The sequence below is a fragment of the Hydractinia symbiolongicarpus genome, chromosome 3 (assembly GCF_029227915.1).
Source record: "Hydractinia symbiolongicarpus strain clone_291-10 chromosome 3, HSymV2.1, whole genome shotgun sequence".
NCBI lineage: Eukaryota > Metazoa > Cnidaria > Hydrozoa > Anthoathecata > Hydractiniidae > Hydractinia > Hydractinia symbiolongicarpus.
In genome coordinates, this window is record NC_079877.1 from 22,264,884 (window position 1) to 22,292,528 (window position 27,645).

A 27,645-nucleotide genomic window follows, 5' to 3' on the forward strand; every position below is an offset into this window, starting at 1 on the left:
AGTGTCGGACTTAAATTATAGAGTGTAAAAAAGTTGTGAAACAGGAAGTTTTAATTTTTTAAAAAGTTTGTTCTTAAGAAGTTTTTATTTTTTAGATTTAATTACGCGGCATAAATGATATGCCATGCTTTTTGTACTATCGACATGCAGGGCGTTATTTCCGGTGTAACCGTAAATAATTACTCCCCGAAAAAAATTATTCCCCATTAATAATTTCCTGAAAATTTTTACTCCCAGAGTGGTAATTTCCAAGGAAATTATTACTCCCACACGCACACGGAAATTATTTCTCCCTTGAAATCACTTTTTTGCGAATGCAGAAGTACTCTCATGAAGACATTCCATTTCAAATTCGAATGCGCAAGCAGTTTATATTTTTCTATGTTTTGTAGCATCAAGCTCCAGTTATTTTTACTCTGTTTGATACATTTTTTAAACTCAAAGGTATTTTTATCTACAACAAAATACTATATTTTACTTTATCCGATAAGTACTTAAACTCAAGGTCAAAAGTTTGTTTTTCTATTCTTTAAAGCTCTAATAATCTATTATTTATTTCATTTATAAATTTTGAAGCTCAAGCAGTTCATGTTTTCAAGATTTTATAAGATTTCAAGCTCCGAAAAGTTTCTTCTCTCGTGATTTGTAATCATTTTGTTTCTAAACTCAAAACCGATTGTACTTTTTTATTTTGTTAAATTTATTTCCTATTCATTTTATTACAGTTTTTCGTTGTCAGGTTGTAGTTATCGTGAGAAAATAGATTATCAAATGATCTTGAAGTGTTTTTACAGTGACATCGGTTTTCATGAACACAGACTGAAATTCCTACAAAACAGAGTGGTTATGGGGCTTCCTTGAATGCACGCGAGGCTGTACAGCGAAATTTGTAAAAAAAAAAATTGAAATGACTTGATACTACACGAAAGTATATTCAGGATGGAAAATGACACTTACTGGTCTTAAATTTTTCCTGATAGACATTATCTGCCAAAATGCTAGGCTGTATTTTCTTCTTCTTCTTCTTATATAATAATACGAAGTGTGTGTGACGGTCATAGTGGATGTGTTTATCTTTTTTTGATGGCAACAGATATACAAATTTCTTTGTGTTTTGGCGGGTATTTGCTGACGTCAGCAAAATTTTTAAACCCTTAGGCGTTCGTCAAAACATATGATCCTATACATTATTTTGATCAGCGTGTTAACCTCTACACATTACAGGTAACGAAAAAACTAAATTTCGGCATTTTTTTTTAATCTGCATTGCTAATGCCAGCAAAAAAGAGTAGTGTTATCTTTTTCCTGATCTAAAGAAACAGTAAATTCTCGTGTATCCTTCCTTCGAAATATTAATCTTTGTAATAAGTGGATATTATCTAACTAGGCAAAAAATAGAGCTTGGGCGAGTTTTTTTGAGCACCAGTTTAATAATTCAATCATTTAACTCAACAATAGCAATTTAACAAAGACAAACAAACAAACAAACAAAGAAAAAAACAAAAAAACAAACAAACAGAAAAACAAACAAACAAACAAACAAACAAACAAAAATCAAACAAACAAACAAACAAACAAACAAACAAACAAACACACAAATAGCTCTCATACCATTTCTGTTTAACGCAGGGTTATACAATAGTTGTCCACCCTTTTCTTTCATAAATACTCTTCGAATTATTACTGAATGCACTTGTGATGTACTGACATTACCACAGGACACAGGCTGGTTCGCAGTAATGTTTCTCTTCCACAATATATTTGTGATTTCACTTCTGCATTCAATCTCAAAAAGCATTACATATTTATCGATGTTTCGCGGTGTCCACTCTGTAATGCAGGTTTGAGAATCGTTTCTTTCCCTTTTTGTTGCTTTGATGGACAACATGGCTAAGTTCAATATGAGAAAGATAACATGAAACAACTTGGATGACAACTTAACTGAAAAATTGACACATTACAAGACTCTCAGTTTTATCTGGCGTATATTGAAACTTTTCTTTAAAATTTTCAGAGCGTAAAAGTAGGTTTCCATACTGCATTTTCCGATCAAGCTTTTCCACAAGCATTCGCATTAAAGTAGAATGACCGCTGACTCGACGTGAAAAGATGCTCCCAAGCTTCAAAAAGCTAAACTCATTCAAATTTTCTTGCGCGTATTTTTTCTCTTGAGCGTTTTAACCAATGAAATGCAAGGAAATGTAAGCAATTGCGCAATCCATTTTATTCGAAGAAAATAGTAGAAAAAACTACAATTTCTTTTGCATTTTTAGTTAACACAGAATAACAGCTCCTTTCAGAAAAAAGTGTTTATTGTTAAGTAGAGAGAAGAGATCTGTTAGCATTGACTTTATGATTAGGAGAATTCATAGATACTTTTTAAATCGTCCTAACAAACACATTAATAAACTACTTGTTGGGAAAACATCAGTAGTTAAATTCATAACCTAACAGTAAATAATAACTCTCCCCTCTTCCTGAAAAAGTTTTCTCATCTTTTTTAGTTGTTTCATGTTACGTCTTCTTTTAATTCACTGCCATAAAAAACAAAGTTGTTATTATTTTTAAATTCGTAGCAAAAGGTTTCTTTTGTTTACGGCAGCGAGTTTATCTTTCTCTCAAGCGGTTTCCATTAAGGTTAAACTCCCGAGCTTTTCCTCGCCAGAACGGAAAATGCAGTATGGAAACCTACCTTAAGCATGCCATACAATCGCATCAAGTCATCTTGAAAGAAAATAACATGTCCCTGCTTACATCCAGTTATGAGTTTTATTATTTATCAAACAAAGATTTATTAAACCCTTATTACTGTGTTACAAAGGTGCACGACTTTTTTAAAGATAGAAAACAAAACCTTTGAATGCGATCTTAATGCATACAAAATTATAAACAAATGAAGTTTATACTGTTGAAACACGTACTAAAAATTTCACTGTAACTTAAGGCCAAAGTTAAAGAAGACCCCAAGTTTCTTGCAGTTAGAAGTTTAATTTTATTCAATTTTAATGTTTTAAAAGATTGACTTTTCAGCACATAAATTTTAAAGTTATCTTCATAGATTTTAGGATTTAAAAATCTATAGTCGTCTTCTTTCCTGGCTTTTTCGTTCGCTTTTCTTTTAAGAACGCAAAACACGTAATAATGTCATCAAATGAAAATAAGGCGACACTATCGAAATATTGTTGTGTTTGCCCTAACATTTTTGGAAGTGCAAGAAAACGATCTGCTAAGCTGTAAAAACACCGCTGGACATTTTGTATTAGCGGTAATTAATCAAACTTTCATGACGTCTATGTGTCGAAGTTTACCAAAGTATTATGAAAACAAAGACAACATTACAATCGCGTTATATTTTGTGTAATATACAAACTTAATCACCACATAAAAAATAAATAAATTCATGCACACTTACCGAAGTGGGAAACATATAAAAACCAAAAACATTTACAATATTTTATTCCATTCATTTCAGTCTTCTCTTCTTTTTGTATGTCCAGTAAAAAACCTTAAGTCTGTCGCCTTTCTTATGCAGTTCTTTGTTTTTTATATAGGTTATTGACACAATTTGTAAAAATGGATAATTTTAGAAAATTATCCGTCTTTTTAATAAATTGGTGGTGACCCAAGGAGTGAAAAGTGTACGGTAAGTAAAATAACAATATATCTTTACCGCAATTGAAAATCAAATTACTTGAAAATACCTCATACCACTTAAGCTCATGTATTTATATTTAGTCATCCAATAAAAAAACAAAATAATATAAATTGTTTTTGAAATGCTCGTTAAACAAGCTAACCGTCATCTCACTATGGTTTGACTTTCGATTCCGTACCGTTCATAGTAATCGAAGTTTCGTTGCTATAGCGCTGATGACGTGTATACCTCCTTGCTGTTGTTTCAGCCAAACATAACAAGGAGAAGTTTGAAATTATATAAAAGTGCTATAGTAGGCAATTTTTATTCAATGAATATATTCGGCTTTGGATGTAATTCGATTCGACGTCATTAAGTTCCTTGTATGAATGGACCAGGGGATTATACAACCACTGTGCATAGTTCTTATATCTCGTTCTTTTAGACTGTCTAATTATTGCGCACTGTGTAGTTCCTTCAAGTTATATTTACTAATGTTCACATACTATTTGGAATTATTCATTTTGATCCGTCATTCTGAGAATGCATAAACGTAAGAGAATGACGTATATATAGATTTTTTTTACAAATCGTCATTGTTTTGGTTTTTATAGTCGATATAAAAGACAATTACTCATTCCTTTTCAAATTACCTTTGCATTGCAAAATTTTCCTCATCTACAAAATTTTTCTATCTATTGAATTCTGGCAGGTTCTGTTTATAAATCGCACCTTACAAGAAGTCGTCTTTAATGGAAAGTTGAACGTTACGACATTCAGTTATGGAAAACCAGTAGATACCAGATAACAATCTTTAAGGAGACAATACAGTTTAGTTTCAATATAGTTTAAATAATCGAAAACTTATTTAGATGGTATGTTTGTCATATGCTGTTTTCAACAAAAAAACTAACCATGATGGAAGAGTTGATTTGATAAAGCTAACTAGAAGCATTTTCCATCTATTTTATAAACAACCTGTGATAGCGGGCTATTAGTACAGACCTGAAAACAAACTGAACTTGTACTCTTAATCCAGGATTAAATCCTAAAGTAAAGGACAGCTACTTATTTAGAATATGAGGTAGTTCAAACAAATGATTGGAGAAAACTGGGGGAAAAGAAAGCTAGAAGATAGAACGAAATATTCATGCTATTTCTTACTCCTTCATTTTTCCTGCAGACAAACGTCGTAGAAAATCGAAATATTAAAATAAAATTTAATTTTTATGAGCCCCTGTTCCTTAAGGTCGGGTGGTAACGTTTATTAAAGGGTAAACACTTATTCAAGGATTATGCCTACAACATTAATTTTTCGAGCGCGTACTCCAACTGGGTGGTTAATCAAGGGGGTGGGGATGGGGTTTGGCACTTAGTCAAGGACATTCAACATTCGTTCTAATAATTTTTTATGTAATTTTTTATGTAATTAATTGGTATATATGACACAAAAAAGTTGGAATATAGTTTAATTGAGTGTCGGACTTAAATTATAGAGTGTAAAAAAGTTGTGAAACAGGAAGTTTTAATTTTTTAAAAAGTTTGTTCTTAAGAAGTTTTTATTTTTTAGATTTAATTACGCGGCATAAATGATATGCCATGCTTTTTGTACTATCGACATGCAGGGCGTTATTTCCGGTGTAACCGTAAATAATTACTCCCCGAAAAAAATTATTCCCCATTAATAATTTCCTCAAAATTTTTACTCCCAGAGTGGTAATTTCCAAGGAAATTATTACTCCCACACGCACACGGAAATTATTTCTCCCTTGAAATCACTTTTTTGCGAATGCAGAAGTACTCTCATGAAGACATTCCATTTCAAATTCGAATGCGCAAGCAGTTTATATTTTTCTATGTTTTGTAGCATCAAGCTCCAGTTATTTTTACTCTGTTTGATACATTTTTTAAACTCAAAGGTATTTTTATCTACAACAAAATACTATATTTTACTTTATCCGATAAGTACTTAAACTCAAGGTCAAAAGTTTGTTTTTCTATTCTTTAAAGCTCTAATAATCTATTATTTATTTCATTTATAAATTTTGAAGCTCAAGCAGTTCATGTTTTCAAGATTTTATAAGATTTCAAGCTCCGAAAAGTTTCTTCTCTCGTGATTTGTAATCATTTTGTTTCTAAACTCAAAACCGATTGCACTTTTTTATTTTGTTAAATTTATTTCCTATTCATTTTATTACAGTTTTTCGTTGTCAGGTTGTAGTTATCGTGAGAAAATAGATTATCAAATGATCTTGAAGTGTTTTTACAGTGACATCGGTTTTCATGAACACAGACTGAAATTCCTACAAAACAGAGTGGTTATGGGGCTTCCTTGAATGCACGCGAGGCTGTACAGCGAAATTTGTAAAAAAAAAAATTGAAATGACTTGATACTACACGAAAGTATATTCAGGATGGAAAATGACACTTACTGGTCTTAAATTTTTCCTGATAGACATTATCTGCCAAAATGCTAGGCTGTATTTTCTTCTTCTTCTTCTTATATAATAATACGAAGTGTGTGTGACGGTCATAGTGGATGTGTTTATCTTTTTTTGATGGAGCCGAAAAAGTTATGTCTTAAATGTTAAATTTTCTGACGTTACGACGCGACATCAATATCACTACTTTAATTTCAATTCTTAATTAATTAATGAAGCCTTTACAGTGCACTGAACACTTTGTGGCCAAATAATGTGGAAACGAGGCGGTGACGTCAATTTTTTTTACCTCGTGGGTGACTAGGGACCACCTGCGACCATTTTGGATAAATTTCCCAAATCTGGGTTCCCGAATCCGTTTTTGAATGGACGGGTTGATATCAACACAATGAAGGCAACAGATATACAAATTTCTTTGTGTTTTGGCGGGTATTTGCTGACGTCAGCAAAATTTTTAAACCCTTAGGCGTTCGTCAAAACATATGATCCTATACATTATTTTGATCAGCGTGTTAACCTCTACACATTACAGGTAACGAAAAAACTAAATTTCGGCATTTTTTTTTAATCTGCATTGCTAATGCCAGCAAAAAAATCTGTAAAACCTATTCTTTTCTTGTCCTTCTGCCTAAGTGGATTATTTCCACGGGCCTTATCGACTAGTAAATTATATTACTGGCGGCAATTACGTAACGTTTCAATAGCGGATAAACGAATTAGACTTACTTTCTCAAATTTGCTTATTCTTTAACAGGAATGAAACAAATTTTGTCTTGTTCGGTGTAAGTCAAATAAGCTCGTGGAAAAAACCACCTAGGCAGAATAACAATGGAAAAAATCGTTATTTGAATTTTTAGGGCGTCAGTAATGATCCCTCGGTACTCTAAAAAATCATGTTGTAGAACTTTGTTTACCCCCGTTACCTCTATTTTATAGCGCTTAAAACACTGATGAAGAAATTTTGCAGCATCATGTGCTTTTGGCGAACGCATGTGGAGATATAAGGGCTTAAGGATATTGCTGAGGTCAGCAAAAACCAGCCAAAGTACAAATATTTTATTGTCAAATGTAACGATAGACAGTTTTATAAACTTTTTTTCAGGCAGTACGACGTGCATCTGACCAACGATTCAAAGAGCTAGGGATACTGCTGCTGCATGTATTGTTACATTTAATTTAAAGAAGTGCTACACGAGACATCAGTGTTGGAAAAAGAGACTAGTTCATATATAACGCGAAGAAAAGAAATTCTAGCGATTGGGTGAAAAAAAATATAATAAACAGAACAAACGGAAAAAGAAGAAACATAGAAGAACACAGTGAAAAGCAAATGACCTTGTTCTGTTATATGACTGAAACTATTTAATAAAGAATAACCAATTTCATGTCAGAATTCCTCTGTACTCAAGAGAAAGACATTACAAGATCTTTTGATGTAGAATCCTAATAGTGAAAGTAATGACGACTTTGACATTGAAAAAAAAATATACATAAAAGCTCCAGTAAATTGATCTGACTAATAAATCCAAAATGATATTTATCTTCCACTTTTAAATATAAAACTAGCTTCTTTCTGCGCATGTGGAAATTTGCAGTAAAGCGCTAGGGTCATGGTGCAATGTTTTATGCACATGAAGTGCGATTTTGTGCATTGCATGCGCGAACAAAATTTCACCCGGGACTATTTTCCCCTTTTTTTCATGCAATGCAGCAAAATTTCATTCTGAACATATTCAAATTAATTTGGTTTCATGCAACACTTTTTTAGTGTTGTATGCTTCATTCATGCAGTAGCAATTTCAAAATGCTGCAGCGTGTCGCGGAGAATCCCCCCCGCCCCGAACAATTGGTAAATTGTCACTCAGTAATACTCCCCGGAAGATTGTCCACGGGGACTTGCCCCCTCTGGTCAAGTGTCCCCCACCCCAGAAATTGTATCGTAGATGACTACCGCGATCGTCGCATCATAGAATACATACACAGTATTGCTCATAACTTAGCTTTGTAATACTTTCAGGTTTTATCCTTTTTTAATATCACTTTTGTTATACATTTTATATAGTTTTAAAGAGAATTCGGTAGCTGAAATTAAAGTTATATTATTTCGTTATGTTATTTCGTTTTGCATAACGATTGGTAGAGAGTCTGTATATTTTCTAGCATAAATCTGAATGTCTTTTTCGAATTCTAAGTTCGTGAACAAATATTATCAACATTCATCTTTAGCTCTGCAGGGTTAAACATAAGTTTGTTAGTGAAAAACAAATATTTTGTAGGTTAACCCTATCCTGTATTACCCTATATAACAGCTTTTGTTAGAATTATTCTTAGAATTTGAAACTTACAACACAACTTTGTTTCATCAAGAAGAATCGTTCTCTATATTTTCGAGACGTGACTAATCCGATTTCTTGATTATTTCGGATTTTACCCGTTGGAATAAAACCTTTCAGAAACGTTATACAGAATGTAAAAAGTCGCTCTAGAATTAAAGGAATTGAATTTTATGCAGATAGTGGGACTTCAAAAGAAATTCAAGCTTTTGATGACGTCACAGAAAATGTGCAGACGCAAGCGAATTTTTATTGCTGCCATTTTGTTCTTTTTGTGACGTACTATAAGTGGACCGAATTGATTCAATTTGGAAATTTGCCTATGGAAAGTAATTGAGAGGGGGCGGAATCCACCCTCCTCAGTCATAATATGTTCAAAAAACCCCGGACCGAATAGGGTTAAACAGTGATATCTTTAAGGAAACTCAAATACTTTGGAAGTCCAAAGCATTGCTTAAGTGACTTTTTTAATAGCTTCCATGTCATCCATAGCCTAGTTCACTCTTTGAGGATACCAAGTTCAGTTTCTCTCAAACTAAAGCTTAGACGCAATTAAGTGTCAGAGAAAATCCTAATCCCAATCCACCTTATAGCAAACCCATAATTACAATTAACCAATGAGCACAAAGTCGGCGTGATCACATCTCAACATCTTAAATAATACAATATTTTTTTTTCCTTTTTTTTATTAATTGTCTTTCAGGCACTTCCATATTTTACAATGGCTATTCGTCCTATTAAAATAATAATAATATTTAAATAAAGAAATAAGTTATTCTATAAAAAAAGACACTGTAAACTGTAGACAAGATTAGCAGAGTTCAAAGTGGTGAAGGATTGAAAGACATCGATATAATAGACTCTGACGGAAAGTTAAGACCAGAACATATGAAAATGAAAATTATACATCAAAGTATATAATATAAAAATATACATACATTAAATATATTTATTAATCGACGGGCTTAAGAAATAAACAAAAATAATCGAGCAAATGAACAAAAATTGAGACTAAGTAGAGCAGAAGGAATCAATTAAAGCATAAAGTATTGCTTATGGATAGTAATAATTTACTATATTTGTTCGGATGAATGAGGCGCTCAAAACAGAAGATTTCCTGATTGACCATGTGAGCAAAGAACAATAGAATTAACCAATCAAATAGCGCGGTCAGTATTCTGACCACAGAAAAATCGTATAAGACTCAGCGTAATTTTTTATTAAAAAATTGCGCTGGGGCTCAAAATTAAAAATTATGCTGTGTCTCCTGGCTATGTTGCCCAATGCAAGGGTTTTAAGGCCGGGGCAAATCGACGCCACTTTTTGAGCAAAGGTAACACCCCTTAAAATTTAATAACGAAAACTGGTCCTCTTTCATTTCTTCATTATTTTTTTATATACAATCTGTTTTTGTTTTTTTTGCCATTGTTACGCGTTCTTCTTTATAACGAACACCTTTTGCGGTTTATTCACTGTCAAAGAAATCTAAAAAACGCAATCAGATTCCAACTTCATGTCGCTGTTTCTCGTTTCCTGAAGTTCAAATTTTTTCTTAGTTGCTTCTATGGTAACTAGCGGGTATTTTCTAGTATCAAAAATACGATTTTACATGCGGTACAACTTAAAGCCAACGGTTTAAGAAAAAAAAATTCGCGGAAATGGAGATTATTCCAACCTTACCTTGTAGGTATTTCAACATATCATGAATCTCGGCCGCATTACCTTAAAACACCTTAAAACGAGGCTGAGATGTTTTTTAAAAAATATTGAAAACATGTATGCGTCACTTTATTTTTCTCAGATGTCATTAAAAAAAAGGAACTAATCCGGTAATAAACTTGACCTTTCATTCTTTCTTAATAAAAAAGCACACCTTCAATATACTTTCTCTAAAGTGATTTAAAAAAAAAAAAAAAGAGATTAAAAACAAAAACATAAAACAATTATATTTGCTGTCCAATAATTTTTTTTATAATCATAGCTACTACACCGCGTTAAAAAAAATTAAAATCAAAGTAGATAAGAAATAAGTATCAACTAATTTAGTTTTATGCGACTTCTTTACTTTACATTTGTTTTTGTATACCATTGGATTTTTTTCCTGTGTCTATGTTTTTGTTTATACTGTTCTAACTTTCAATTGTTTCTATAACGGTGAATTAACAGTCCTGTAGCAACAACACCAACGGCCAGTGTCGCAGGTAGGTACCATGACCTGGTAATACCTTTTGTTTCATCAATTGACGGTTTTTCCTTACGCTCATTGATTATACTTTTCAAATATTTAATAGCAGCTTCTTTCCAATATTTGGCCCCCTTGTATATTTGAAAATCATCATTTAAGTTTTCGATCGCTTTGATCAACCCTTCGCTATCACGAGTAGGAAAATTTTTAAAATCGTTTAAATATCGTTGATATGTTCTTATACCAAACACAATACATTTTGTTTTTGGTAGCTTTCGCAATGTTTGATACTCAGCTCGGAAAGTCAGCTCTTTGCCAGTTTTCTCGCCTTCGTATTTTGTGTACTGATTTACATCGTTTCGCGCGTCATGACCGGTTGGTGTATATAAGTCAAGCGGTCCGTCCAAATCATTAAAGACCGCCCAATTAGCTCGCCATAAGGGTGCCTCTGGCTTCATGACTTTAAATATGTCGTATACTTTGTGCACGAGATGTTGCGTAAAAGGCTTTACAGGCGTGTGAATGCTTGCAATACCCTTATTAAATTTTTCAAGAAGAGACCAACGCATCGGAAAATACACTATACCAGATGTTAAGACGTAACCCTGTTCATCATCACTCCATTCTATAATTACCCAATCTTCTTGTGTAAGCCTACCAGTTCGGAGTAAAGGATCTTCCGGATCATCTCTAGACGTAGATATACAGTCGTCCAAAACTTTGTTGAAAATACAGCCTTCCTTTAGTTCAAAAATATCTGGAAATCGTCTTGGTAAATACTCGACAAGTAATTCAAACAGTTCCCATTTACATTCTTGGGCATGTTCATCATCGTTGCTAACGAACACCTGCTCTTTATGCTCCTTTATAACCTTCTGTTTCAAACACATTTGCTCTGGATATGATTTATCAATTCGAACCCAGTCTTCTAGCTTCAAACTTTTAGTGTGCATTTTTGTTTTGCCTGGTATTTCATTGTGAAAATTAAATACAAGTGGATCTTTTTCCCATTCGATGTTTCGGGAAGAACCTACCATAATTTCGAACCTGCTCTACGCACAGCTCGCAGAAATGACGGTGATAGCGTGAATGCATGACTTAAAAACTTTCCAAGATCAATAAAATAATATGTCAACAACTCCTCCGCAGAGCCGCAATAACTGTGTTTATACGACAATCAACGTCTAACAAAGCTTTGAAAAATCATAGTTGCAGCAATCCATCGCTCAGAAATCATCATCATAAATACATCATCAAAAGAGTGTTATGACTTTTTTCAAAGACAAATGGTTTTATTATCCCACTTTCTATAACCTGCATAATTTTGGAGGAAAGAAAAACTTTGTATTTTGCCAGTTTATATAAGGTCGGCCGTAGGTAGTTACAGTATGAACACACTGAAATGGGATCTTTAAGTATATTTGTAATGACGTTTCTAAATCACAAACGTCTCCACAATAGCATTCTATAGTCGTTAGATACTGATAGGCAATCAAAAATTAATTTCCAATTGTACAATAAAAAACTTTTTGAAATTAACGTAATTTAATCAATTAATAAAAATTTCTTGGGGAATGGACACCGTTGTTCATCATGTAACAAGCTTAATGTCAGGGTTTACTCCTCCCGTCAGTCCATATAAGGGAAGCATGTATTGGTTCAGAAATTTACTTTGTAAACAATGCTTTATTGAAATGTAGAAGTGCATCACGCTTTAAGTTAGTTCTGTCGAGGCAGGCTAAGTAAATACAGAATATTTTCAATGTCATTGTATAAAAATATGTAATTGTTAGTCTGCGATGCAGTCTGCAACACTTGAAAAATAAAATGTTTTACTAGGCATATTGCTAGAACGTAATGACATTTGTACTATAAAGAAAAATTCATTTTGGTTATCCTAAAAAACAAAAAATATGCTATATTTAATAGTAGTTAGTAGGCAAATTTTTAAAAACTTTGCACTGTCCCTTTTATGATCCCGGACTTAAACGCTGATACATTAACAGTTTGAAAATCATTATGGTAAACCATTGACTGTCAACATTTTGGAAAAAATTGGAAGAGTTGTTCTCCTTACATATTGTTCCATCGCAAAAATTTTGAATATACGATTTTCAGAAACCTCTGGACCTTCAGCCACTGCATCTAAATAAATCCTCATGAGTGAACACATGCTGTAAAGTCTTGAAGATTGGTACATAGTAAACAACATACCTATATGAAGTTACTTCAGAATCCTGAATGGCTATTTCCTCTGAAGAAATGTAATAGAACATACCTGAATTGTAATTACTAAATGTTTGACATTTGAAAATCTTTGTTTGAACTGACTTTCAAAATTGTGTCAGTTCTATAATCAATTACAAAATTTTAACGGTTTTTCATTCTCATTAAGGATGATTTAACTGTTTGTTCAAGCTGTTTACGGTCAATGCCTAAACTGCACAAAATTTGTTCACTTTTAGAACTGGCTGCATAATTTGGAAAATGATACATGTTATTCACACCGTCACCATCGTCATTGTCTGTGTCTACATCATTGTTCCTATTTCCGATAATACCATCAACTTCCACATCACTTTCACTACGAGCTTATCCTGGAGAATTAATACTGATGTATTTCTCAACTGGAACGTAGCAATTTGTTTTTGTTTTCATGGAGAAATGATTTGTATTTTAACTTATATGGCGCAAAAAACTTTTTTCTTGTAAATTTAGATTTGCAACCAGAAATTCCACACACAACACTAAGATTAATCCCTAACTAATACGGCATGGGACCTTCATTCTTGCTAGGATGCGACGTGTGTGGTAATAGACGTGGAATTTGAAGATGGAGTTGATAAGTGGCACAGAGCCCGTCATGTGTTTGGTACAGATGTCTAATGCTATTGTCGCACAATGAGTAGCGAAATTAACCTGGATATTCCAATAGTCCAACGCCTGCCCTTTCCAAGCCAGTTGAACGGGGTCATCAAGGTAGGTGGTTGGTACTTCGATGGTATACTTGGTAAACTCGGGGAAGGCCACGGAAATGTGCGAGTCTGTAGACACGTATAGGTCTTGGCTCCAAATTTGTAGCACCAAGTTTCCATTCTCCCCTGTTACTTTTGTACTTTGCTGATGGGTTGTATTGGTATATGTTCATTTATTTTAAAACAAAAGGATACGAAACAACTGTACATTACAGATATCGAAAGACCTACCATATGCGAAGACTACCTGGGGCAAGACCCTCTTATATCTCTGTAATCCATCAGCATTCGACCTGGATGGCTGAATCTATGCAGCAACAACGACATCACCATTAGGAAAGTGGGGCCTGATCAGAGGGTGACTCGTATCGAGATTATGAATGGCTTGTACAGGATCGAGGACATCGCCGCAATTGCCAACGACCAGGGAGTAGACAAGATTAAACTATTTGTGCTAAAAAATGGCTACTGTAGCCTTCGCGTTACTTGGTGTACTTGGTGGTGAATCATTGACCATTACAGGAGCTCCTAGGCTTACCCGCAAAAAGTATTATATGAAGGGTTGACAATGCCTTATACAGGACCGATACATACCAAAGATTGAGACTTATTTGTTTGCAATTAGAAGAAAACGACTGCCTATTGGATGGCAAAAAATCAAAGGTTCTGGCCCTACTTCCCACTAGAGAGCTAAAAGCGTGGGGAGACATGCTAACTTGGAGCTTTGATACCCCTGTTTACCTTCCACTGAAGGGTAGCACAGATCGTCTTGAATTTATGCCTACGGATGTCTACCATCATGAAAAGAACGTCATGTGGGTTGACAAGCGCGTTTTCAAATTTCAGCATCTTCTTTATTGTATATTTCGAATGACTTCAGCGAATTACATGTCATCGTACATACGCAACCACCCCTATTATGTGATATATATTCTTGGTAGCAGTACCGGCAAAGCATCTTATTCCTTACAACGAACTTCCGACCACATGTGCACCTGTCCCATTCATCCAATATACTTTCACAGTCGTTACACTGTTTATTCATTTATTAAAACATTAAGATGATCCTCCAGGTCTTTAATCCTCCGTTCATTGGACTCCTCCTTTTCTGATTCTTGTACTAATGCCAGGGCCATAGGAGGTAGGGAGGTACCTACACCGGCCATAAATGCAATCAACGTTGCAGTTCCAAAAATATCGAATTTTGATTGACAGTTGATGCACATTTTATTATATCTTACAACCACGTTGTAATATATTTCAAACCAATCTTAGCCCCAAAAGTAGCCCCCGTTACACATATTTGAGCACCCCGGGATCCTTTTCAACAGCTTTATTACACATATCCTCCGTCTTTAAATGATCCAATATATATTCAAACATGCGTGGACTCTTTTTAAGAAGCCCATTGCACATGTCTTGCGTCCTGAATTGATCCGGTACATGTATGAGTTGCCAGTAATCTTTTTCAACAACTTTGTTACACATGTCCCGTGTCTTAAGCATGGCCGGCACTTACCTCGGCATGTAGGGATTTTTTTCAACGGCCTTGTTACACATGTCTTGCGTCTTGAAACAACTCATTTATTATGGTAGTATTTTTACAAGCCGAGGTTTGTCAGGCTACTGCGCATGCCTTGATTTTTAAGGAATTCCCCTACTCATTTTCTGTACCTTTGATATGCATGACTCAACACCGCTTATTAGGGATTTTTCATGCATATCGGTAAATTTTTATGCAATGAGGGGTGACGAAAAGTTGTGACGTCACAAGTAAAATTGTGTATGATAATTTTTATGAGAGATTGACCGTGATTTTTGAAAAATGTGGTTATATTCCCTCCCTACTGTAATTACAGACGGAATAGGGTTATTATTAAAGAGAAGGCGCGTAATCACCCTGTAGACAACTTTGTTTGGATACCTATTTTATTGTAAAAATTGAAAGATAAACATTATCCTGAAAATTTTATTGAAAACTGACAACCGGAGCATGTTCAAATGTTTCATAGAAATAGCACACTCACTCCAATTTCTCTTCGCCTACGGAACCGCCGTTACATTTCATTGCACAAATCATGCGATAATAAACGCACGGCAAAATCGATCACATGGTTGCTGGATTCATCCCATTACAGAAAAAATAATGAATGAGGGAGAGCATCTGTAGCTGTGTTTCCATCGTAATGCTTTTATAAATGTATCAACAAAGTTCCGAACATGATAAATCAGATAAATCAACTACCCCTGATGCTTTGTGACATGCTTACAATATAGCCAGTCAAAAACCTTTAGTAAAGTTTTTTTGAAAAGTGCGTAACGCCTGTAGAGATATGCAACGTAGTTTATCTATCCTAACTGCTCAGCTTGAGTCCCTTTCGTGTCGTCATTCAAAAGTGCCCTTTGATAAATACCGAAAATAGTCTCTGGCTAGCTCGGACAGGGCTTGATCCCAAGACCTTCCACACTTTGGACAAACGCTTTGTCACAAAGCCACCAGTCAGTTTGAAACCAAATTTGGGAATTCAGAAATGATTCTCAACTTCCATGCCTAAAAACACCACAAAAAGCATTACACCTGAAACATAAGACAAATTTTGTTAAAATCTTTCTAAAAAAACAAGGTAAAGAAAAAAATGTATGCATACAATATATGACACTATAAGAAAACATTTAAGTGACAAACAAGTAGAATAATTTCTATACTCTTAGCTCAGGCACATTAGATTGCTAAGGCCTTTTTTCATCACAAGTTTCTAGCCGGTTGTTTTTAGTACCTATAATTGTTTTATCAACAAAGTCCTAGAAATATGAACCAGATCTTGACCCTTTAGATTGTGTTCATCAGTAGAGAATTTATCATGTTAAAGCACACTATACTGATGTTTAAACGCAGCATGTTGCTTCTGTGAAGACTTTTATAGTTCAACTTGCCAGCTAGTGGAGGGAAGGGATCGTAGCATATTAAAGCCTGAATGTTGCTAACAAATTGCTTAATTTTCGGCCCAATTTTAAACCTAGTCTTAACAACTAGCTTGCTTATAAAAAAATATTTAGCCACAATTTATAAGACATTAAGAACATTTTATTTTATATTTATTCTAGCTATAGCTATCTAAACTAGCTAGTCTTTGGTAAAGTTTTTTGTTTTGTCATTGATTATATAGGTAAAGGTAAAGTTAGCTAGCTAGTAAGATAGGTGCCACAATCTAAGACTTACAACTTTTCCCCAAAACAATTACTAGCCAGCTAATTAGTTAGCCAGTTTTTTTAATATTCAGTATCTCTTAACAAAATCACATAACAACAACGGCAGTATTTTTTTATAATCTTTTTTATTTTATTATTATAATTGCTAACTAATGACTTTATATATAACTTTATCATAGAAGTGTACAACGGACGAGGAAGGCGAAAAAATTCCGCCATGTCGTGTATTATAAGCCCAATAAACGGTATGTTGTGGAAGTTGTACGAGAGGACCAAAACTATGAATACTTAAGCTGCATCGTTCGTAAAATTTTAAAAAAGTCAATTGAAAAGAAAAGCGACGAGTGGGACTCGTTTAAAACAGCAATGTTCTTTACAGATAGCGCCTTCAAAGTGGAGATTGAAAAAGTGCCAACAATTTAAAAGAATTAAGTTGTAGATTTTGTAAATTACGTCTCAATAATTTCCCCCCCCCCTCCCATGAAATATTGAGCTCTAAAATTTCTACACTGTTTTTGTCACCAACTTAAATGCCATCAGGGAACTCCTCGCGAATCTTGGATACCACACATGCTGGTATAACTCGATTGTGCACGAACCATCAGAACTGTCGATAGCAGTACGATATAAAGAAAGTTGTAAATAGTTAATTGTAGAGTGCAAAAAAAATAAGTAAGCATAAACAATTTTGCCAATCCTCTGCTCTCTCTCTCTGTCTTGGAGTGCCACCAAAGCTGTCTAATCAAATTATTAGAGTACAAATAAACAATGAAAAAGTTTCTTTATTTTGTTATAATATCGCAGAACAGTACAGGGACTCAAACCCGGGATTGTTGAATCTTAGCTCTTATCCACTAAGCCAGGTCTTTGGCAAAGGATTAGTGAGAATCTAAACAACTTCGGTACTACGACCAACAAGGCCTTCGTCAACAGATACCAGAGTTAGCATTGAGCCCTGCAGGAACTCTGGGGCAGCTCAAGCTAAATATATATTCCAAAGTGGGGTTCAGTGACGAGTGCATAATTTTGTGAACGGTATACCATGACAAACTGCAGGATTCTCGAGAGTATCTTGGCCTCGGCTGCCAGGGGACTCCAACTTTCTCTGGACCGGATGAAGCAATTTGTCTCAAACCTGGCTCGCACTTTATTTAGACATCATCTAACTTATTCCGACAATGAGACTTTGTTTTAATATTTTTGGCGTAAATTTGATATTCTGTCAAAAACGGTTTATAGGCGTTTCAGGAAGTGGATAAATTCAGGCTTTCGGAAAATATGATTGTAATGAAAATTTCTTCAGCTAAATGTCGTTAAATCAGTTTAAAAGCAAGTCATATCAAGTTTTCTGTTCGTTGCATGATTTCCGTAGTTTTTATAGGTTATAATGTTATCCTGTACACTTTGACTTATTCGCTAGAATCGTTTTTTCGGTTGTCAAAACTTTAGTGGGGAAATTCAGGGTTTACTTGTACAATGTTTATAAGTACGCATCTGAAGTTTCTGCAAAATAGGTGGAAAATCAAGGAAAATACAGAGCCAATAATTTTTGTAGGTCAAAAAAGACCCTATCTTTCATCTACACAAAATAATAAATATTTTTGTCACCAGAAAAAAGGCATTCAAGTCGAAATGCTAATTAGAAAATATTCTTCTTGGATATCTGCTAAAAATATTAATTATAACATAGGCGAAACATTGTAGATATGTTTAACCTATAGAACTTCGTCGACGTCGGAAGGTGCTTCGACGACGGAAGGTACTTCGACGTCGGAAGGTTCGTCGACGATGGTAGCTTCGTCGGCGCCAAGATCTTCGTCGACGTCTGCAGCAACAACAACATCGTCGACGTCTGTAATGTCGCCGACGTCTGTAATGTCGTCGACGTCTGTAATATCGTCGTCGTACAACTCGACGCCGTCGTGCAACTCGACGACGTCGTACAACTCGACGACGTGGTATAACTCGACGACGTCGTGAGGAACGTCGGCGACTGAACAACAATGGATCTACAAATATAAGAATATGTATACTAATATATAAAAATAATATTTTTAACATAAAGCAATACCTTTTTGTTAAAAAAAAACTGAGTTCAACTACAAACAATAATTTCACCGCCGTACCATTAGCCTTGTCTGCTACCTCACTCTCCTCTTCTTTTTTCGGACTGTTTTTATCTATAATAAATTTAAATTAAGAAATTTAACTCGAACCACATTTTTATTCTCTCAGAATTCAGATAAAATTTTACCGTCATTTGTATCCTCAATCTCATCCTTTTCATCGTCAGCATCTTTCACATCATCGTCTTGATGCGCTAAATCTTCCTTCGAATCTTCTCCATTATTCAATTCTTCACATGGAACTATGTGAATAATTAAATCTCTTAATTCTTTTATATTTTTCAAGGAGACTTGTTTTGGGAACTCATTTCAATACGACACCAAGCAAGACTTAGGTTGTTAGAGCACGATGCTTAAACGTTATTAATTTATGTTACCTATGAGTAAAGTTGCGACAAAACCAAATAACAGCACCAAATGAATCAGTTTCATCTAAAATGCAAAGTAAGATTGCGCGTAAACAACATACATATTTGCACCTAATCAACAGTACATTGATTCAAATCATCCAACCTACTTTGTCAAGCTGATCACTTTGGTGGTTGCCAAACTGAGGTTTGCAGCTACAATTTTGTTCAAGCCCTTTTATAGACGACTTTTAAAAGTGCAATTAACAAAAGCAGATTGCGACACAATAATAAAAATTAGCTAAATACGCAGCTAAAGGCTATATGCAATCAGGGAGATTATTAACCGAAGAAATTATGTTTTGCAGCAAAGAAAAGTATTAAAAATTACTAAGTGAGAGAAATAAATCAATCTAAAACATACATTCCAACCTCCGGTTCACTATTTACAGTTTAAGTCAGACAGATGCTGATAAGATCTGATCTTATTAATTTGCATATAAAACGAGGATAAAAGAAAAGTGCTTACATCGACTGATTAAAAGGAAAAGTATTATTCCAAAAATAACCCTACAAGTTAATGAAAACATACGGTTCCTTAAAATTGAAACCCTATGCTGGATTTAGGGATGAAATGGAAAAATATATTATATTATACCAATTGCAAGAATTTAGGAAAATTTCGTAGTTTGGAGCGATAACCAATAACTGAAGACCTGAGAGTTATGGCACGTAAAATTGCATTAAAAATTTGATGGTCTGGTGTCTAATAGATGGATTAATTCTTCAATGGGACATAATAATCTCTATTATACGCTCTTTAAATTGATTTCTGCAGTCAAGTTTTTCAGCCGTTTTTTCGTGTTCGGCGATTTATTTTATATTAATGAAAATACTATTCAAAGTAATAAATTTTGCAGTTATTTACTTACAGCGATAAAAAATGTCGTCCACCATGGTTGGGCGATAAAGAAAACATTTTGCTTTGAAACGCTCTCAAAACAACTCAAAATTTTTCGCACTTCATATTTTAGTCGAAAACGATTAAAAATATAATAGCAAAAAAAAAATTTTAAAAGAAAAATTATGTGGCAGAGAATACCACCGTCCCTCCCTGTCGCGACTCTTGGCAGAAGGTTTTCAGAAACAAGAACTTTTATATTTACATTTTGAAATTAAATAAACGAAATAAGAACACAATAAAATATATAGATGCATGCATGTCACACAATGTCAGCAGAATAGAAAAACTTTGTACATATATTTACATATTTTACTAGTTTTTGAATGGCTATCCTGAAATATTAGTTACAAGTAAATAAATAACTGTTTAACTATTCTTGTACCCCTGTAATCTTATTTAGTTAAATGACAAATCTACTTGCATTCTGATATACTGTTTCCAACTGGTTATAGACAGCAGTTGAATGTTTCAACAAGATTAAATATTTTTCTCATCTCAGTAAATTAATAAAGTTGGGTTGTGGTAGTTAGGTGGTGAGGAAAGAGGGTTTGGTCTCACTTTTTCTTCAAAAGATGTTTTTCACAGTCCCTGAATTGTAACTAGAATTGCTAAACTTTATACTTCCTTTTTAATGTCTGCGCAATGCGGTAGTTTTTTTAAATAGAAGAAAAGTTTGCTAGTTATAAATTGGCGCTGCCAATTTTTGTTTTTTGTTAAATAACCAAGTTTAAAAGAAAGATAAGGTGAAAAGTTAAAAAACAAACGTTCAACATACCCAGCCTCAGTGAATAGCAAAAAAGGATAAAAATAAAATAAAGGAAAAAAAGACTTTTTAAAACAAACTTCTACCGTTGTAAAAAGATCGTGTTTGCTTCGCTTTTAATATTTTCTCTTATTTTGATGAATGCTTTAAAAAACTTTAAGGCTCTTGTCGGCTTCTTGTTTTCTTTTAAAACGATACTACTCATAATTTAATTTGATTATGTCAATGCTATCGATTCACGCTACCTTATTGGTACCGTATTTTTTCACACTACCTTATTTGTATCGTGTTTTTGTCCAGACAAAAGATATAATACCCAACACCATTACAAATGTGTTCTGCATGCACTAACTTTCGCACGAGTGTAGATTCTTCCATACATAGCGACAATTTTATTATTTTTCGCAAAATATTTATACGTTTTAAGCGTGTTACAAATTTTACAAAATTTCGCTCGTTATTTCTGTACTAAAATTCGCGCACTAGACAAAAGCACAAAAATTAATAAGCGTGAAAAAGTACAAATAAGGCATGCTGTTCATCTTGACTATGTTTTAATGGATGGGAGATTTTTATCTCATTTGTTCTGTCGATTATGCTGCAAATATGTGTCATTTTAAACTATCCAATATATATCAGTACAGACAAATCTTGTCTAAGCCAGATTTAATTAAAAAAAGTTGTTAATTAAAATGTGTTTTAATTATGTCTAGTGCTATACAATACGTTAAACTTCAACGCTTCTGACAGGAAAGCATGTCACCTCAAGTTAAATTTAAATCTTCTACCTACCAGTAAAAGAGCGTGTACTTTGGGATTTATAACTTCATTCCGTGGCAATATCAAATTAATTTTTTTACGGAAACAGAGCAAATCTCGATTAGATTAATTTTTTAACATATCTGAAATTTTTTAAAAACGTGTCCGCTTTAGGGAGCTGTCCGCAACGTGGAACTTGTCTTCTGTTGCTTTTAAAACTTGTTGTTCTGGAGTCTTGGAGGGAGTAAAGTGAAATCACCTTCACTGTGAGTCAAAATGCTAGGTTTTGGAGAAGAAATAGTCCAACACCTATCTTTTATTTCGAACAGAGAAAGGCTTATTTTGCTTCGTCTTAGCAAAAACAATAAGAATATTCAAAAATTGTGGTGTAGGCAAATTTCTTATTCAAAAATTGTTTTTATACAACCCATTGTTTGGCGTGTCCAGTATGTAGAGAGATAACATATAGGAGATGATAAATAAAACGTGCGTTGTAGGGAGGTGTTCGTTATAAAGTGTCCACTACATAGAGGTTTAGCTATGAGAGTTTGGAAGGTTTTTTGTCCGTTCCTGCAAAAGATGTCTGTTGTAGAGAGTAGCTATGGTTTTTCATATGTAACATTATTTAACAACTCATATATACACTATAAATGTCGATATATATGATATAATCACCACATATGTGATGTGTAACTCATCATATATATGTTCAATGAGGTAACTGATCCTATATATGATTCCATAGTACATACATTCCATACGATCTCTCTGACAATATAATTTAGGTCTGAGCTATGTGATGCACTATATGTCAAGCATTGAGCTTTATTTTGTTTACTCGAGTCTTTCTGGTCTGCAGTTTTTACATCGTGGGATACAACAGTGTGTGGGATGTGTTTTGATTTTGTGTACACTTCTTTTTGGCTTTTTACTTATATTTATTTTGGATATATTAAATTTAAGTTTGAACTTTATCACTTATACAAATCTTTAATATATGTATTTTGAAGGAGCAGGAGATACTTTCGCTTTATGTTCTTGAATTATTCTAGCTAGCTAACATACTACTTGTGGTTTTTAGCTACATCCATTCATCTTTTATCTTTCAGTTAAAAGTGAAAGTATGGTTTTTACTCTGAGAATGTGCCTAGGTAGCTAGCTAAACTTTTAAGTGTTTCATGAACTTGCAATTCAAAACTATGAGTAAGTAGTTTTAATAATGGCACTGTATTGTACCAAATATATCTAGCATGACGGACCGTATTTTAGTCCAATCAAAGCAGAAAAAAATTTGCAGTTTTCGGTAGTAAATACTAATATGACCAAAAGTTTAATTCTAAATGTAGTTAAAGTATCATTTTTAAAAAAATGACTGGACGGCCTACTGGAACCCAGGAAATATAGCTAATACAAAAGAAATTTTTATACTAAATCCATTACGTTAGTCTAAGGGCACCGAATAACAACTTTTAAATCAACAATCTTTTTTGTACTCAAATTATTGATTTTTAGTTTTTATGAAATAGGCCAGGGAGTGGAAAATAATTCGTAGAAAAGACGTTGGCTAACCAAAAGGGCGTATATACAGTTATCTATATAACTACATGCTGGTTATTGAAAATTGGCTTACAAAAAAGGTGTGCTACTCTGATATTAATAATCAGTATTTACAGAGAAATTCATGGTTATCTTTCATTTTATTTTCCAGCCTTGACTATCTGTGTGCGTATTCAATGCAGCTACCTTTGGAAGAAATGCCTGTAAAACACAGACCAGATTCGCTTAGGTGGCTCGACAATTTAGTTGAACATACCAGATTATTTCATTGAAAATATTTAGAAAGCAATCACTGTGTGGATATATATGTCAATAAACTGTTGATACATATAAGCTTGTAAAACCCATGTACATACTATATATCACATATACTATATATAATGTAATATATATATCCTTTACACATCATATATATTTACATCATTCATCATAAGTCATTAAAACATCATGTGTTATCATATCTCAGAAGGTTATTGGAATAATTCAGTCAGGCGTAAAACACTACTTCTTTAAGCTAGCATATCTATATGTAAACAAATTATATATGACAACAAAGGTACGTCACTATACGCATGAATGCCACATTTCCAGACTAACTAATAGGATCAAGGTAAATATACTTATTAGCATCAATAGCGTCAAAATATTTTCATGGCATTCGAGAATAAATATACTTCTTACATGACATGTATGTAATTAGATTTGATGGTACTGATTTGTTCAAAGTAATCATTGTTAGTATTTGCATGTTTTGATGCTTATAAAAACATAATTGGATTAAAATCCGATAATAATAAAAAACAACTAATTTGTTTTGCATCAGAAAACAGCAAGAAAACAAAGGTTAAAAGAATATTATCTGTGACTCTGCCCATGCTTTTCTAAAGGCTAAAATAGACAGTAAAAAACTTTTTTTGGTTTTTTCTATTAAAATATTAAGGGGTTTTCTATTAAAATTAACAGAATAATTAATGAGCTATTTATTGTTTAAACTAAAGATTTAAGCATACTTTTTCGTTTCTAATGACAACCAGGGCTCGCCGAATGTTTTCCCATCCATGCGCTAAAAACCTTTAAAATCTGTTGGTTCTTTTCTTTGAAAACTATCCAATAGTACTTCAAAGCCACCATGTTTTTGTTGCTTTAAAAGCCATGGCTTAACCCATGCAGCTGTTTTCTTCCGTTTTCTAGTCCGCTTTTTTCTTCTACCATTATCCCTGCTGCTGCTATAACAATAACCGCAATGGAAGATATAAGTATTCTTTCTTTGGTGTTCATTGGGAAAAGAGAGTTTTTAAAAAAACTTATACATTTTATTGTAACGTGTAGACAGGTGTATTACCTGCAGCTAAACTTAAGTTTAGCTAAACTTAGCTAAAGTTTTTTACCGTGTATTTTGGCCTTCATATTTACAGTGATGCTAAGAAAGATATATCCTCTACTTCACCTTCCATCTTATTACAAATTTTTTGAGTAACTGAGTTGCTCAGGACTGAGACAAGATTTAGGTTAGAACTTATGGAACTGGTAAGCAACTAGGTAGGTTGAAAATTTGGAACGATAAGCAGAATGATTTACAAAATATTACGAAAATTTGCAGCGTTCTTAAAACTTTGAGGATTAAAAATAAGCAAAAGAAGTTCACATGAAAAAAAAAAAACTTGTACACAAAAAAAGAGAGTTACTACATTATAGCAGAAACGAGAACACTCGTTGCAATAAATAGAAAAAGAATATATAGCATTTGCTATTCTTTTTTCTTGTGTACACAGAGAAAACGGTATTTCTTCCTCCAAGATAATACAGAGTAGTGGCTAATTTTTGTATATATCTTACAACTTACGCAAGGTCTTTCAAAACAAATTTTTGTGCTCCCGGATCTTCATTGAAAATGAAAAACTGATGATGAAAAGATGATGAACGATTTAAAGTGGGTGAAAAAGAACTAAAAAATGTAGCTGAACTGTCAAATGTTTTGGAGTTTGGTGAAGATTACTTGGATGAGGAGTCTCTAACTGCATTTGCTAATGTCATTGTGGATGAAGTCACAGAAAATAATTATGTAGAGTCTTATTTAAAACTTAAATATAATTAATAACATGGACACTAACATTTGTTATATCTTGGTGAAATACATGTAAACAAAATAATAAAACTTACTTATCATATCTAAAGGTTAAAGTTAGGAATACAAATAATCATCCTAACATATTGGTTCAAAACCATCAAGTTCACAAAACTTGCTACAAACATGTTGGCATATGAAGTTTTCAAAGTCAGTCACTGAAAGGTTCCCCATACAAAATTTTAGTCCGTCTGGACCAACTGCTTCTTAAGAAGTTGCTATTACCGGGTCATATAATTGATAACCAGACCTTGGATATCCAAAAGCAATAATTTTTTTTCTGATTTCAGAAATATAAGGTGAGCTAAACATTCAGCCTTATAAACTAGTTTGGTATCCACAATGCCTTCTAATGTACTGTTCCTATCTTTTTTGACATACTTGGAAGATTCGCCTTTTATAAAACCTTCTACCATTACAAAGGAATATTCCCCTGACTCTTCCAGTAGTTTTCCTAATTTTTCTTTGCGATACGAAAACGTTCTCACAACTTCTTTTCTATCATCACCGGTTAATTTCAACTTGAATTGTTCAGCAAAGTTTAGTGCTAACATTTGCATTTGTACTGCTTTTTGTGATAAAGTTTCCTCACTTTCCTGAATTGGTGGTTTTGTTCACCATCTCAATAGCATGGTATGTTTTCTTTAAAGATTTCTTGATGACCCGTTGTTTACCAGCTAAATCTTTAGCTTTAAAAACAGAACGGAAACCTCCATGGGCAAATAGTTTTTTTCAATGAATTTTTTTCTTTAACTGGCTGTCTCCAAGCTATTGAACTGATGTTGAATTCAATAATGTCAATAACTTTAGGTTCATCTAAAACTTGTGTGACCAATGTGCCCAATCGCAGCATTGATGATACTGTTAAACTTTCAGGCAGCAGTCGCTTAATGGATGACACTTTTGGAAAAGGTGGTAAACTTTGAGAGTAGTGCTTTCTAACTGTAGATGAGGTGGATAGGGTGCTCAAAAACGTTTTTCTTTTGAAACTGGTGGTGTTGGATGTCGAAAATAATCATAAACTTTTATGTGATGATGTATTCTTTCTTGTTGAAATTTATTAGTGCATTTATCATAAGTTTGCTTAGCACTTCGTGGTCTGAATCATTTTCCTTATTCATAGAATGGTTCTCCGAAAATTTTTGAGAAAATCTAACGTGAATCAAATTAAAGGATTTAATTTGATCTATTCTAACACAAGATGATCCATTTACTGATTTTAAAATGTCACAATCCATGTTTCTATTGAATAGCTTACCAGCGAAGTGTCTTTTGCAAGCAATTTTGATATTATCAAATGTTATTTCTTCGAAAGGATAAGGTACAAACTACTAGGGTATTTTTACTGATATATGTTCTAAATCTGAACTATTTTATCAAATGGTGCCTTTATCTGGAAATTCTACCTTGTTTACCTACTTTCGCACGTTGTTAAATTCTTCAACACTCGAACATCGCAATAAATTTTTCAAGAATTGAGTTTATGTACGACGTGTGAGTCACGAATGACAAATTGGACTTTTTTTTGATAATGGTGGCGACCGTTAATGTAATTATTGCTTTTGGGAGATTAAGTTTAAGAGATTAAGTTATAAATATATTTAAAAAAGATAAAAAAAATTAGGGCTTCGTCATTTTCTTTACAACCCTATGTTTTTGCATTGTGTTTCATGAGCTTACAATAATGTGGTATAGCTAAGTTGTGATACGTAAAAACTACTCTTGAATGACCCTTTAAGAATGTGAAACCACATAATACACCTTAATCAAATTTCGTGTTTTTCGTAACATTTTTGCCCAGTATGGTAGATTAATATGCGTATCAACTGGCCAAAAAAGCCATAAGTATCAGGGCAACCTTGAGAAAATTGTTAAATACAATTTGTACTTTCCAAATGAAAAACAGTGCTTTTAATTCTGTTGTCTTGGCCACAAAAAGTAGTGATCTATATTTTATATGGTTAGCTTCATTAATTCCAATAAATTTACCCTGTCAATTATTTTCCAGGACGGACAACATAGACTAATCTAGAGTGTTAAAAAGCTACAAAAACACTTTAAATTTCTGTTCAATGAGGAACAACTGTTATGTGGTATTGAACGCATATGAATATGAAGTGAACGCAATACCAACTTAACTACCAATCTCCCAAAGAAGACAACCCTCAAAGTAAACAGAGTTGCATGACTTTATTAATGATATCAAGCATATTCGAGCAGGTTCGA

General features: G+C 33.5%; 3 protein-coding genes across 3 annotated transcripts; all 3 read right to left on the reverse strand.

Annotated features, from left to right (window-relative positions):
- Positions 1-468: 468 nt before the first annotated feature.
- On the reverse strand, positions 469-3,807 carry LOC130636219 (uncharacterized). The gene is made up of 2 exons (XM_057445873.1): positions 3,413-3,807; positions 469-1,890 (listed from the first exon to the last, which is right to left on the reverse strand). The coding sequence occupies exons 1-2, from the start codon at positions 3,465-3,467 to the stop codon at positions 1,463-1,465; spliced, it is 483 nt and encodes a 160-aa protein (XP_057301856.1). The 5' UTR covers positions 3,468-3,807; the 3' UTR covers positions 469-1,462.
- A 6,544-nt stretch (positions 3,808-10,351) lies between these two features.
- Positions 10,352-11,730, reverse strand: LOC130636220 (uncharacterized). The gene has a single exon (XM_057445875.1). The coding sequence runs from the start codon at positions 11,628-11,630 to the stop codon at positions 10,545-10,547; it is 1,086 nt and encodes a 361-aa protein (XP_057301858.1). The 5' UTR covers positions 11,631-11,730; the 3' UTR covers positions 10,352-10,544.
- Positions 11,731-18,321: 6,591 nt separating this feature from the next.
- On the reverse strand, positions 18,322-21,083 carry LOC130635450 (pre-mRNA-splicing factor CWC22 homolog). The gene is made up of 5 exons (XM_057444781.1): positions 21,065-21,083; positions 19,282-19,336; positions 19,033-19,146; positions 18,905-18,958; positions 18,322-18,787 (listed from the first exon to the last, which is right to left on the reverse strand). Exons 2-5 carry the CDS (start codon positions 19,334-19,336, stop codon positions 18,489-18,491), a joined length of 522 nt encoding a protein of 173 aa, XP_057300764.1. The 5' UTR covers positions 21,065-21,083; the 3' UTR covers positions 18,322-18,488.
- Positions 21,084-27,645: the final 6,562 nt, after the last annotated feature.

Coding starts and splice junctions, on each gene's coding strand:
- LOC130636219 (XM_057445873.1), bottom strand. CDS start 3,467: ATGAATGGAATAAAATATTGTAAATGTTTTTGGTTTTTATATGTTTCC. Junction 1,891..3,412: donor TTTATATGTTTCCCACTTCG/GTAAGTGTGCAT, acceptor TATTGAACTTAG/CCATGTTGTCCATCAAAGCA.
- LOC130636220 (XM_057445875.1), bottom strand. CDS start 11,630: ATGGTAGGTTCTTCCCGAAACATCGAATGGGAAAAAGATCCACTTGTA.
- LOC130635450 (XM_057444781.1), bottom strand. CDS start 19,336: ATGAAACTGATTCATTTGGTGCTGTTATTTGGTTTTGTCGCAACTTTA. Junction 19,147..19,281: donor TGTCGCAACTTTACTCATAG/GTAACATAAATT, acceptor TTATTCACATAG/TTCCATGTGAAGAATTGAAT. Junction 18,959..19,032: donor GATTGAGGATACAAATGACG/GTAAAATTTTAT, acceptor AATTTATTATAG/ATAAAAACAGTCCGAAAAAA.